This window comes from Macrosteles quadrilineatus, unplaced genomic scaffold, assembly GCF_028750875.1.
Source record: "Macrosteles quadrilineatus isolate MER2022 unplaced genomic scaffold, UCM_ALF_1.0 Scaffold_2__2_contigs__length_208266976, whole genome shotgun sequence".
Classification (NCBI taxonomy): domain Eukaryota; kingdom Metazoa; phylum Arthropoda; class Insecta; order Hemiptera; family Cicadellidae; genus Macrosteles; species Macrosteles quadrilineatus.
In genome coordinates, this window is record NW_026542595.1 from 179,865,157 (window position 1) to 179,880,588 (window position 15,432).

Here is a 15,432-nt window from a genome sequence, read left to right on the forward strand (position 1 = left end):
CTGGGGACATCAAAATGAAAAAGTAAATCGGTCCCGGGTCTAGGTCTTACCATGCCACCTACGGTAATAGCTACTTCCCTATAGGGAAATTCGCTAAAATGGTTTCTTCAATACTTGGACCGTATTATTGATTCGCTAATAAAAAAGCTGTTATCTACGGTTTATTGAATCGAGGTTCAATGCTTTAACTAGGCCAAGGGCCAAGTTAAATGCCTTATGAGTGTCTGTTATACGCCTTATACATAAATCAAATGTCGTATAGGTACCCATTCACACTAAACAATGATTTGCTTGCTTCTGATTTGTTAATGCCAAAATGAGTTTAAATGGATCTCAAACATTATGTACAACTTAAGTAGTTTGCGTTTACGATATGAAAATGGACAGTTAACAAAATATTTACTCGACTTTGACACTCCCCCAACAGTGTAGTTATACTCTCTTAAATCTACTTTCCCTTGCTATATCAAAATATTTATACAAATTTATCTCTGAGACTACTGTAATTAATTACAAACATCGCTTGAGTAATTACGGTATTCTTGCTTGTTGCTCAGCACTTGGGCACTGACATAATCTGCAAAGAGGGAAAAGAGAAATCCGCGTAAACGCGGCGGAAATTAGTAATAAACAGAACAGGTCGGACAAGTGGAGCGACGGAACACAAGAAATGATGCAGCAGCGGAAAGATTAGTTTCAATTTGAAACAAATATGGTTTTATAACTTTGAAATTTTATATCATTATTTTTTTCAGATTTTCTGAATTGTGATACTTTACTGTATATCAATAATCTTTTAAAGAAGTCATATTACTTCTCTGTGCTTAGTTCTACCAATAAAGAACTACAATATAATAAGGTTTAATGTAGTTAATTAATTGGTTGTAGTTTCAGAGGCCATACAAAGCGTCTTTAATATTCGCCATTCGTATTCACAATAAAATATTAGAAATCGGCATCAACACAATTTTTATTTAAAATAGTTGCAACGTGGATACTATTTTTTAGTGCTGTACTGTCATCGACTTTTGGGATACTGACGTACCATTTTAACTAATTTTGCCCTGTGATAGTTGATGTGACCACGGACAATAGAACACCCCGATGTGATATAGTTTATAATTAATCTATCCTATTGGTTTGGCTTGTTAAAAAATTAGCTTTATTTGACATCTCCGCAATAAATTAGCGGGCTTACCAGTGCCTCCATCCAACAATATACTTCAATTACATAATTTGCTACAAAATATAGCATGAAATACCCTGTCCAGCTATATCCATAAACAAACATAGGTACTGTACTTTATTTTACTATTGCCAAGAATGCAATTAACGTATAAAATAACTAAACTATTTTTTTACGTTCAGTATATTTCTGTAAAAAATGGTGAACAAACTACAGTACATACATAACATATACATGACACATAGTGCACTTCGACATTAATATTCAACTCTCATCAGTTGGCATCCCTGCGGTCGCACTTGACCAGCTGAGTGTCATAGTTTTGTTCTTGTTGTTCTCTTTGGTTTGAGGTTATGTTTCACAGAGTTTGAGGTTATGTATTCCGGTCACACCTCGCATTTCCGGCTCCCAAGGACGTTCCTTCACCGTCACCTCACTTTCCATAAATCTCACGGTAGAGTTGTAGAAGTAGACTTGGAATAATTGGTACCAACCAGCTTTTTGAGGTGTGCTAAAATAAGTATCTAATCGAGATGTTTTTCTCGGGTAAAATTTTGCAGGTTGTATTATTCATTGTGCTGATGCTATTTCACTATGTAAATAAACATAAAAAAACCGACACCTCCTAATTACTAGCATGGACTTAAGGAGCAGACAGTGTCTACTCCTTTAATCTATGCTACTATACGAGCAATACTACCTCAGCCAACCAGCGAGCTCTAAAAGTTCCTTTCAATGAAGTACACGTGGACAATTTAGGCAACGTATTCTATCGTCCCGTCTAAAGTCTACAACGCGAGACTCTAGAATTGATCAAGTATTGACTGACTGACTAGCGTGATAACGATGTCCGGGTCGGCCAGTAACCCCCGGAGTTCCGCTACTCGACAACTGATCTGCAAATACGTGGGAAACCCTGCATGCCCACCATTGTAATGAATTAATGGTAAGTGGTAAGTGGTGATGCCTGTGATACCACAATTACCGCAACCCTGATATACTGGATATTCTAGAATCTAGTCTGCGGTTGGCGCCAATCTCCGTTAGGAATGGTGCAGATCCATCACTCGATGTGGTGTATCTAGGTATGACGTTGAGAAATTTTTATATTTTGTGTATACAATGAATTTGGCATTTCCTAAGCCTAATGTAAGGATTTTCCAAAGGTGTAAAGATTATGTCTGTTAGCCCCGATGAAAAGCGCAATACAGTAGAGATTGCCATTTGAGATGGGAATGCAATTGCTGCACGTATTTTGTGTAAATATGTGTGGAGGATGAGTTCATAATTGAGTAAGACCATAGATTAAACATACTCCCTAGGGAGTATGTTTAATCTATGGTAAGACGCCTTGTGTAGCTTTGTTACTGACTACGAGTTTTCAACACTCGATGTGGACCCGTGTTTGGTGGTTCCTGAACTAGGAATTAAAATCTTCTTAGACCTGATGTTACAGCAAAATGTAAAGAGGTCTGATTTAGGAGGGTTCTCAAAGCACGGCATGCAGAGGTTCTTATGGCTGTTGATTTTCTAACTCACTCTGTGAAGAGGTTCCTAAGACTGATGTGAAGAGCCGCTAAAGGCGAAAGCCCTGCTCACTTAAAATAGGTTCGTAAACATAATTTAAAGATTTCTCTAGGCTTAATTTACACTATTTTGGTTTGATATACTTTCCTCTGCTATGTGTAAAGAAAATACTATGTAAAGGGAGTGTGTTTTATCTATGGTATTATTAGCTTGTCTGTCAGTTGTTTTATGGAATCTCATATTTTGAGACAGCACATTTGACTGTTGACGCGTCTCTTCTTTAACAATTTTAATTGCCAATGAACTCTAATCGAAAGTAAAATAACTGAACTTTGGTTAATTACCTCACGTCTGTTATTATACAGCGTTATAAATGAAGGATAACACGGAAGAAACTAAAGAATATCCCAAATGTGTTTTGATATCACGATGTGTACGAACTACGAAGTACGAAGGTTCGCGGCGGGGGCGGCGACAGACAGGTGCTGCGGTACGAGCGCATCCGGTGGACGGTGGACACGCGCATGCGCATACCGGATGTTGGCGTGGGAGCGGTGATGTGATGTGATGGTGATCTGCGCAGGCGTATTGTTGTTGAGATGTGACGTCACTTGCGTACTACACCGCATCATCCCTGCGTTGTACCAACGACTAGGTTGTTCTGCACTCTATTATATTATACACGGCTTTAATTTGTTTCCAACTGATTGCATATCCTTGAACACATATCTGAACGTACTCTACGACAAGGGACCCGGGACGTGGTTGGTTTGGAGGTTTAAACTAAGAAGAACTCTGTCGGGAGAAGAAAAATATCTCAGCATTGAAAAGATACGGCAGCATTCTCAGCTAACAGCGCTCATCCTTTTCTTTTTTTAGCGAATTTCCCTATAGGGAAGTAGCTATTACCGTAGGTGGCACGGTAAAACCTAGACCCGGGACCGATTTACTTTTTCATTTTGATGTCCCCAGAGGCCAAAAACACCGTTCGTTCAAATTTTTATATATGTATATATATATATATATATATATATATATATATAGACTTATATATATATATACGTCCGTGAACGCGATAACTTGAGTAATTTTTGTCCGATTTTGATGACATTTGGTTTAAAGGTGTAAAGCGGGATAAACTTGAATGAGTTCGCGAACCAGCACGATCGGACCATGGGAACGGGGCTTTACGGGGGGTTTTATGGGGTAAAAATTGGTTTTTCTCACTTTTGACCCTCAAAACACAAAATTTCCCGATTTCTCTTTAGACCTTTTTAAAGAGCTTAAAAAACAAATAATTTAGTATATAAAAGTATTTTTGTTCGATTATTAGTAACGGAGAAAATTTAAAAAATTCTAAATTTAAAATTCCCATGTTATTCTTATGGAGAATATTGTCAAATGTTGTAGTTTGCTTGTTTATGGATACATTTTGATCAAACTTGGCAAATTTATTTATTTTGTACTAAGCTATCAATATTTTACTCAAAAACACACTTAATTAGTTTCCTTGTAGCAGCAAACCTAGGTACTCGTTAAACCTAATGTTATTAAAATATATTTAACTGAAAATCAATTCAGACAAATGGAAATTCGCTTAGTCGGCAGGTTTGCTGCGGCGGGGGTATTTACCTTAAATTATAGAGTTACTGTACTTCAAAAGGTTGGGTTCAATATTCTATTCTGAATAACATAAGGGGTGGGAAATGCGGCATCACATAAAACCGTACCAACGTATTTGATTTTGTTAAAACGAAATTGCTTCGTTGGTGCAAATGTCTATGAGCTGTTGTCACCATCATAATCATATCCTGTCAATCCTCAAAGGTTGACTAAATGTTAACCCTGTCCTTCGAAGCGATCAACCTCCCAACGATGGTACAAGAGGTGCTGAAAGTACTCATAGTTCGAGATGCTTCAGAAATCCACCTCCAATAATGCCCCCCCACACGCAACACTTGGTAGGGCCTACAATGTTTAATGAGCCACCGCACAATCTATAAGCGGTCCCGTGCTATATGGCCCATCATCTCTGCTGATTGCCCATCTATTAACGGCATTTTTTATGTTTAATGATAGGTTCAGGGCTGGACGCGACGCCAGTAAAGCTTGGTAGGGGCTGGGCTGGCTGCTAGGAACAGGTAATCAATGGTTTCATTAATTTTATCGAACCTATGTGATTCTTTTAGATTACTTTGCCCTTTTTGTTATCTTGGGTTAAAGAGGGCGGTGCTTTGCTACCCGGTGCCGGTGGTTTGCTTCGCTTTTGATATAGTTTGTGGGGGTGTTGATAGAACATATCATCACCGAAAATTAAATTCCAAACTAAAACGCAGATTTAAATACACACAGAGGGAGTAATTACATTCTAAAATATCAGCCTTATATATTAGACACATTCTACATGTGTAGTTCATTACAAATGGCAGATGTAAACCCACGGAGAGTATGGTTAAACGACACTGAAATTATACGATTTTAACTAGCACATTCAACTTCATAGAAGCATTCGATTTAAATATAAAATAATTTAAACTACCCACATTCACGCTAGATACCCAAGAATGACTGTGTGTCCTTAGTTATTGATTGATATTGGTTCTACTCTAACAATTGGTTGGTATTGGCTAGTTTCCTTCAGTGAAGGCGACAAATTGACATGCATAAATACGTCATTGTCACCTTTCATTTTACCAGAAGCACAGAAAACGTACTACTATACCATGTGCCAGAAGGCCTGCTGTTATGTCGTTTTCTTCAGTGGCATTGTTATTTTGGCAATCACATTTACTTCCAACACCTTTCAGGGAAATCGGGTCAACCCAAAACATTGTGGACACGTCGAGGATTGAATCCGTCCCTAGCACCGAAGTCCGAGATGCTAACACTAGGCCATCAAAACGAGATGAACATTCATTGAGTGTCAAGGGTAAATTTTTTTGTCTAAGCGGTATTTTTAATTGAATTTCATGTTTAATTAAAACATTATTCTTATACAAGGGATCTGCTTTATTGTAAATGTTGGACAATCAGTTTCTTACCTTTAGGGTTAGGGGCAATTCGTATAGGGGTTAAGATTATGAGAAATTCGTCTTATAGAGGTCAAATTCGTCTTGTAGATGTTTTTTGCAAAGAATATACGTTGTATAAGTCATAGCCAATGTCACAAACAAATTAATTTTATGGAGGTTTTAACCTAATTACTACGTTGTACAGAGGTGTTTTTAGCTTTTACCTTCGTGAAAGTTTCTAGGGGATTTTAGAAAATTCGTGTTATCGAGGAATTTGTTTACCGAGGTTCGTACTAACGAGGTTCGACTAGCACTAAGGATATCCCTTAAAATGTTGTGATTTTACGTCGAAGTTCATGATGTAATTAGAATATCAACGTTATGTATTTGGATGGTGCCGTGTGGTACCGGTATCTTACTCTGGATGGCTACCCAAGCCTAATTCATCACCCACCCTTTGCCAGTAACCCCTGGGACAACACATTCAGTTCTGGGTCTCGTGGATGGCGGAAACAATGAATAATTTCAGATTCATCTCGACTGAAGACACACAGACAGGATGTGGCGATTTGGTCTGTTGAGTGACTATGCTGCATGACAGCACCTGCGTTTGATAATCGATTGTTACTAATCGATTATTCGGTATCTCGCAATCAACAGGGCCTGACGTCCAATCAAAGATGAGAGGAAGGTTGGAGACGTTGTCGCGATGGGTCTGTTGAGTGACTATGCTGCATGACGGCACCTGCGTTTGATAATCGATTGTTACTAATCGATTATTCGGTATCTCGCAATCAACAGGGCCTGACGTCCAATCAAAGATGAGAGGAAGGTTGGAGACGTTGTCGCGATGGGTTTGTGCGTTATTGATCTGCTTTTTATATTTCAACAAACATTTATATTCGTAGTTTAACCCCTTATTCAACCCAAATCACAAAGAATTTGTAGCTGCTTTTCAGATGATGAGTTGTTCTAAAATGCTTTTGTAGCTAAAAAGGCTCCATTTTCTGAAACTACAGGGTGAATTTTAAATGAGTTCCCCCCCTATTTTTTTCTACATTTCTTAAGATATCATCTCCGGACCACGTCAGATCATTGTTGAGTAGTAAGTACTTCATTTTGACTGGGTATACATTTTTGGCCGCCATCTTGTATCCGCCATATTGGATACAAAGTTTTTTTTTCAAATGTAAAGGTAGGGTTGTGACCCATTATTCCAAACTAGAATTGAACGCTGAATTGAATGCGTTTTTCATTTGCATCTTTGGATTTTGAAATATTGAAATTTTAAATAAGAGTATTTTAATATTTCATCAAGAAAGCTTGATAACCAAAAACGGATTGCGGCATTGAGTCCAGCATAAAAAAGTAGTTCAAAATGATGGGTCACAACACCACCTTCATATTTAAATTAAATGATCACATTTCAAAATGGCGGATCCAAGATGGCGGCAGAAAAAACTACATCCGTCATAACCAAGTGAAAATATGTCGACAATGAATGGTGCTGTATACTTATCTTTATCTAGCACTATTTTGAGATTATGGTCTTAGTTTGTTAATGCACAATGTTAAAATGTACTAAAAATAAAGTTATAAAAGGTCCTCATAACTTTAGAACGGATCAAGATTTTTTAAAACTAATTGCGGCATTGGAATCAGCGTTCAATTCTAGTTTGGAATAATGGGTCACAATCCTACCTTTACATTTGAAAAAAAAACTTTGTATCCAATATGGCGGATCCAAGATGGCGGCCAAAAATGTATACCCAGTCAAAATGAAGTACTTACTACTCAACAATGATCTGACGTGGTCCGGAGATGATATCTCAAGAAATGTAGAAAAAAGTAGGGGGGGAACTCATTTAAAATTCACCCTGTATATGTTATTATTTAACTTCAATGATTCTCTATTGCATTCAATGTTTAGTGGACAAAATCTCGTATCTTGTAACTTGACTTTAAATAATTCCCATGTACTAAGTATTACATGTTCAATGATTAATTTGTTACAATTACTATTATGATACATAAATAACTTCAGCCCCCTGAATTTTTTGTGATAATTTTTAACCTATAACATTTAACGCGTTGTATTTGAAATCCCAGCTATATTATAGACAACGATATATTTTAGAGGGCATTTTAAAACTCAGGCAATATACAATACTTATTATTTATCCCAAACGGTCGATTTAAATAGTTTTAATCGTCAAAACAGGAAAAAATATTAAGACAACTAACTACTATACGCCATTGTGTCTATGGTGCCTTCAAGCCGCGCCACGCAATCTAGGTGCATCGCAGTCTGCGGTTTTTGCAGAAGAAGCTTTCACGGCGTTTTTATTTCTCAGGAAACTCGTGCAACTTATTTAAGTTAATGTGTTTTAGTTAATAGTTGTCCTTGCCTTGCTACTCTATTTGCATAACATTTTGTTATTTCTCTATATTATATCGATAATGCTTTAAATGTATGTATTTTAAGAGAACGGGCTTGATTGTGCGCAGGTCATTATTTTAATTATACACATTTGTAGGAAATATAGTGTGATCTTGTATACATCATATGTATAATCGAGCTAAATTTAGGAAATTCATGGATGTTATTGAAACATGTATAACTGTAGATAATACCCTTCAATATTTTAGTATACAAATCGTCAACGTACGTATATATTAAAATCCATATTTTTAGCCCCTGAGCTGTGATATAACTAAAAAATTGTTTTTACCTTTTGTCTACAGCTCAATAAGTTGTAACTTCCGTTACGGCCGTTTCGGCATTAACATGCCATCATCAGACGTCTTCGGCTGAAGCAGCGTCGTCACAGTAGAAGCAGTCGTGTTCGTGTTATGGGTTTCTACTATGACGACGCTGCTTCAGCCGAAGACGTCTAATGATGGCAATTTAAAAAAAAAAACAACAAACAAAAAACAAATTTTTAGTATGTAATATATATACAAGTTATTTCTGTTAATTATGTGTTTGTTGTTGCAGGGAGGATGCAAACTAAGAATGTGAACATCGCGCCGCTGAACAATTGCATCCAGGATACAACCACTAATGTGAGTTTTTGGTTTTTGGTATTTCATAAGTTTGCACAATGTTTTACATAATATGAAATGTATGATTGCACTTGGAATTACTAACCAAGATAAAAGTATATTTGGTTTATGTATCAATAAGAGGTTGACGGTATAAGGGGATTTATTATTTTTAAATAGTGGATGTCCCCTTGATCTATATACTTAATTAAGGATTTTCTCTGTTACATCTTTTTTTCAGCTGTCTTGAGTAAAGCAGCAAGGTCGTCCAAGTAGTGAACTTGGACTACATTTTCATTCGAACTTAAAGTATTTCAAAAGCCTTTGAATTTGAGTAATAATGTACAAGAAGTTTACTAGTTTTAAATTTGATAACAATGTGTGATTTTAAAGAGTTAATTGTTCATGATATGTTGGATTTTATCTCGACTTAAGTTTTGGAACAAAATCTTTAAAGTCTCCAAGTGTAAATCTTACTATTGTGTGACTCGGCAACACTTTGACAGCGCTATTTTCCATTACCCACGAGCCTCATTAGGTATTTAAACAATATAGACCTACTATTTTTACAGAAATTCATAATTTTCAAACTTCCTAAACGTTATGTAAACAAAATTCATCCGCTCAACTTACCAAGCTTAAGCTTCTTCGCAATTTAAACGGTTTCCACACCATTTGTCAATTAAAGATTCAATCCCAATATAATAATATCAATATCGTTATCGTTGTTTTTCACGACTTCAGTCAGCTTGGTAGATATGTCGTTAAAGTCTCCGAATCGAAATCATACAGACGCCGCATTCCGTTGTTAAACTGTCTCGCAAGGATTTTGCCATTATTATTTTTAATCATCCACGGGCTTTGCAGACTATTAAACATTAATAAGTAGGTATATTTTTTACTGAAATCACAAAACTTCCGATGAATTAAATAAATGTAATCATCCATCCATATGACCTAACTTAGTTTGATTTAAACTCTTATCGATCACACTGCAACATTATAGAAATAAATATTTACACTCTATGTAATTTCCGGGTATGATTGAACATGTCTACCTAATTACGCAGATCCCCCACTACTCGACGTCGGTGATTTCGATGCAGTTCTGATTAATTATGCAGTTTCGCGTGGGAGGATCCACAATCTCGGCGTTTCCGTTGCCTTTGTTGGTTTTCCTCATAGTTATGTTGCGCAATTCTCGCACATTTCGTCCAATTCTCAGCCTCTCTAATGCCGAGATAATTCCGATATTTACGTTTCCACGGCCCGAAAGCAGCCAGAACCGTCTGGTACCTTGGTGTGGGCGCTGGGAATCAGCTCTGGTAAGATTTTAGTTTGGATCTATAAAGAATTTTGCGTAAATGTAGGATTATAAATATTTTGTTCAGAATTTGTCAGCCACAAAGAGCCTAACAGTTTTTCATTGTAAACCTAAAACTAAAGCCCATATTGCTCAGGCCTACATACTACATTTGCGTCGTTCTATAAGGATGAGTTATTTTAGAAATTTAGATATTTAGCGCCTACAATTTTGATCCCAGTTTCAATTTATTCGTGATCCCGCAATTTTCTTGGGTATTGAGACTATGTACGTTCGGAAAACATATGTTATACTTTTAATGTGGTTTAACATTCACATAGTCAATTTTCAACCAAGCCTAGAGTAGGCAAATATGTAGACATCTCACTTGAAAAATAGGTGGAATCCTAAAAAAGTTTATTCGTCTGGTTTTAATTCATATTAGATTAGTTTTGATGTAAAGTATTTTAAGTTATTGAAATATGCTCAGTAAACTCAAACTCAAATAAACCAACCACAATCCACCATAATCAAATTCAAAACTGGCGCTCCTGTCCTGACCAGCTGTTGTTGTGCAGGCCGAGCTCCAGACGGTGGCGCCGCCATTGCCGCCGCGGACATCAGCGCAAACTCCAGTACGCCAACTGTCGGGTAAGTGTTCACAACAAAGTGTTCTTGAGTGTGTTTTCTTCTTCCGTTCGTGTTCTTAACGACTTTTCTTGGTCGTTTACATGTTAAGTGCTATTCGGCAAAACTGGAGGAACCACGACGCCACATAGCAGGTAAGAATTCGCTTTTTTAACCTAAAAAATATCAACGAATCTGATCTGCCTTTCACAGCATCTGTACCTGTGTTTAAATTTTTTCTGTCTATGCTCTAGGCTGCTTCCATAATTCATGAACTCATAAAATGTGGACGTTGCACTTTGCTAAGTTAGTTCGTTCACCCTAATTTGATTGCGTTCACGGAAATCTGTTATTGTTATCCTTATTTTAGTGCCCATAACATAGGTTAGGTACAGCAGTATTAAGTTTATTTTTTATGTAGGCCTAAATGTGACTTTAAAAATGAAGGTAAGTGGTCTTGAATGTGATACTATTGTTGATGTTGGTCACTTGTAGCCGGGTTTATCGTTATCTTAAGCATACTAAGCGGTAAGTTATTGCGATGATTTTCTTACATAAATTTACTAATTTTATTGCCGGGGTTCTTGTTTAAAATAGGTCTATTATTACTGGTATTAGGCATAGTTCCCATTCCAGCGATAGGTAATTAATCCGTGTAGCGTTTGGCAACAGAAACTCAATTCCATGCCATTCAAACAACTACTGTACTGGTCGTTGCAAATTTTCATTCAGCGTTCGTCTAGTTGATGCACATTTTCATTCAGTGTTCGTCTAAGTTGTTGCACATTTTCATTCAGTGTTCGTCTAAGTTGTTGAAAATTTTCATTCAGCATTCGTCGAAGTTGATGAACATTTTCACTCAGCATTTGTCGAAGTTGTTGAACACTTTAATTCAGCATTCGTCTAAGTTGTTGATCATTTTCATTCAGCATTCGTCTAAGTTGTTGAACATTTTCATTCAGCATTCGTCTAAGTTGTTGCACATTTTCATTCAGTGTTCGTCTAAGTTGTTGAAAATTTTCATTCAGCATTCGTCTAAGTTGATGGACATTTTCATTCAGCATTCGTCGAAGTTGATGAACATTTTCATTCAGCATTCGTCTAAGTTGTTGAACATTTTCATTCAGCATTCGTCTAAGTTGATGAACCTTTTCATTCAGCATTCGTCTAAGTTGATGGACATTTTCATTCAGCATTCGTCTAAGTTGATGGACATTTTCATTCAGCATTCGTCTAAGTTGATGGACATTTTCATTCAGCATTCGTCGAAGTTGATGAAGATTTTCATTCAGCATTCGTCTAAGTTGATGGACATTTTCATTCAGCATTCGTCGAAGTTGATGAAGATTTTCATTCAGCATTCGTCTAAGTTGTTGAACATTTTCATTCAGCATTCGTCTAAGTTGATGGACATTTTCATTCAGCATTCGTCGAAGTTGATGAACATTTTCATTCAGCATTCGCCTCTTGACGGAATGCAGTGTTGAAGGCGTGAAAGGTCTATAGCTGTATTGTATTGCACCGTCCTTGGACACAAATGGTTGTGCTAGAGCTACAGTTCGTTTCGTCATATTTTAAACTCATTTACATACTAAGGTATAATTACGGGTTGAATTAAGTACTGTAAACGGGTTTTGCGTCGCATTCACTTAGGCGGAGTGCATTTCGAGTGCTGCATTATACATTGCCCTCGTGTAAAACTTGTTATAAATCTTTTAAAATGTTCAACTTACCTGTGATAGTGGTGCAAACTTTCGACCATTTGATATTGTTCCCAGAACATAGTGACCGTACACCGCCTACTTTTAGATGAAGACGGTTTTTATAAAGTAGCTCGAAGATTAATTAATTAAATTAATAGTTAACGTAGCGCAGCGGATCTTCACAGAATGGAGATTTTAATTAATTATTGGCTTCGTTATAAGTAAAGACGCTCCACTTTATGTATCGGTTTTGAAGAGCTAATGTAAGAGGAAATGTATTACAAATATGTGTAGGCCTACCGGTAATGTTATTGTGACTATTTTTTGTAAAGGCCAAGGTATTGAAGTTAAATATTCTAGTACACTCACGACTTCCAACCTTTTGTAAATCTGTGTAGTTACCAATTTCATGTTAGTAACGTTTATGTTTGCTGTTGACTATGTTTCTTCATTATTTTATGGTAGATTATTGCTTCTTACACCCTCACAGACTAATATCGTAGCATTTTTGTAAGTATATAAACTGTAGGGCGTGGTCCTATATTTTCTTACATATTTCTTAAAACAATACTCCCCAGTCCTTATCATGATTTCTAATATTACACGATACGTTTCTGTTATCTCGCTAATTGTTTGGTTATGGATTAGGCAATGTAAAATGTAGCTTAATGTTGTTGAATCACATGTGTAGAAGTATCTGAAAGTGTGAAAAGTATCTGTATATTTTACACGATATGAAACCAAAGATAAAACATGTTAGTACAAAGATGTGTTGTGTTGGAGTCTATGATGAAACTACCGAACGTGCTTAAGAAATAGTGTTGTCTAGATAACAGAAAAGTACTTAGGCCAATCATATTATTCGTTGTGCTTAATTTAGGACTTAGGATTTAGGATTTGTGCTTGAATGTAATTTTGTCGGAGATGTAAACAAACTCTGATCTCGATCTGTAAAAAAAGACACTCGATCCAGCGAAAGCGGATCAACGATCAAACCGGTATTTTACTACTGTTACTGTTACTGTTACTGTTGTTGTTACACTATCTAGCTACATTACCCGCGGGGAGGATAGCGGTGGTCGTTTGTAAAGAATCGCCTACTTTTGGCGACCCACTTTGTATAAGGTACACTCTGCTCTAAAACCTCTCTTTTTACCTCTCACCGACCTGCAACTCGGCGGATCTTCTATAGAGATTACGTTGTTGGATACATTTGAATTTTGTTCAGCGATATTTTGAAGAATTTTTACGATCAAATAGTAATTGTAAAGTGAGGTAGGCTTAGTAAAAACTATTGTGAGTCTGTTGGACATTGGGTTTTCTTGTCGATGTAATTTTACAAATTTTGAAACCGAAGTGACAATTTATCGTACAATATTCGTACTAATAGGACGGTAAACGTACAATATTCGGGCTTAATATGACGTAAATGCAGAAGTACCGAATATGTAGGTTACTGTGAATTAAAATTATTGAAGGCTAAAAATATTTTCGATTTAGCTAATGTCAAGGTGTGCTGCTTTTGAATGCCGGTTTCAACCTTTTTGTGGAAGGACGATTACTTTGTAATCCAGAGCGTCTCTTGTGCTTCATAAACTACCGCAGAGTAAAAAACTTTAGGTAACAATAATTCAAATTGTAGCAGACTCAAAGACAAGCTCACCAGCTCACCCAAAAATGAATTATCAGGGTAGGTACTAAACTGACTAAGAGATCGTTACTGTAATATTCAATGACAAGGATTTCAGTTTTAACACAAATCCATTGTAGTTGTTAGCCTCCGGATTGCCAAATAATATTAGAAAAGGTTTAAATACCTGCTATAAAGCAATCCAATTTTGTTGTTAGCACAACTAGTTTCGGTGTCTGTGTGACACCATCATCAGGCTGCACAAGGACAGTTTTCTTTCTTCATACGAAGAGCGTCATATTTACACGAAAATATGAAGTCTGGACTCATATTTTCGTGTAAATATGACGCTCTTCGTATGAAGAAAGAAAACTGTCCTTATGCAGCCTGATGATGGTGTCACACAGACACCGAAACTAGTTGTGCTAACAACAAAATTGGATTGCTTTATAGCGGGCATTTAAACCTTTTCTAATAACACAAATCGTTTATTTATTATTATGAATCACCAAAACAGATTAACTCTAGCGATGTAATGTTTGATATGTTGAACCAACATCTCCAATACATCCATATTACAGAAGGTACAGCACCTCCCACGACAGCCGATCTTCACTTTCGCTGGTGAAAGTTTCGTGACCCGCCCTTTCTTTTGCCTTTTACTTTGCGCATTCCATAAAACCCCTTCCTCTTAAAAATGTACCAATTAGTTGAAATTGTGTAGTCTCGTTGAGTCGTGCTTGCATGAAAATTGGTTCTCGTATATCCTTGTGTTCTTACACGAGCAGCGCTGTTGATAATATTGTCTTTGTCATAAACTCAAAAGAACTACAATATTGGTGTAATGAAGTAACAATCCATTTCGGACGGGCATTAATTGCGCCAACTGACCTGAGTAGGTAGTCGGGTATTCCTGAATTGCGCCAACTACTCCAGGGGAGCCACCCGATAGGTCCATTCACTGTGCCTAATGGCGACCCCGTTGACTGTATAATTTAGTAGGTTGGAAATGTTATGTTAGGTTAAGATGACACGTACAAGGATATTCCTTCTGCCGGCAATTAACCCCTACCTGGTTTGGGCTTGGCGCAATTAAGAAACATTTTTTGGGACCCTTTGAGGGCTTGACGCAATTAAGAAACTCTTTGGCGCAATAAATGTACGACCTTCATTTCACGACACATCCTAGATGAATTGAAACATTTCTTCAAAACTTTTTCTTTTACGCATTTTGTATGCTTCTTATACCATGGAGTATTTATTGTCCATTCCCTCTGCTAGTATAACAATACTACCTCTCGGGCAATTGGACAAAATTCTAAAATGCATTAACAGAACTCCGATATGATTATATCGCCTACCTATATACCTCATCGGAAATATGAGCTTAGTTAGTCCAG

General features: G+C 36.8%; 1 protein-coding gene across 1 annotated transcript in view; it reads left to right on the plus strand.

The window, feature by feature from the left end:
• The window catches only part of LOC128985179 (NHS-like protein 1), a 77,284-nt gene that overhangs the window by 20,574 nt on the left and 41,278 nt on the right, over window positions 1-15,432 (plus strand). Inside the window, exons 2-3 of the mRNA XM_054404562.1 lie at window positions 8,723-8,790; window positions 10,651-10,723. Coding sequence (XP_054260537.1) covers window positions 8,723-8,790; window positions 10,651-10,723 — 141 coding nt within the window. The remainder of the gene's footprint in view (window positions 1-8,722; window positions 8,791-10,650; window positions 10,724-15,432) is intronic.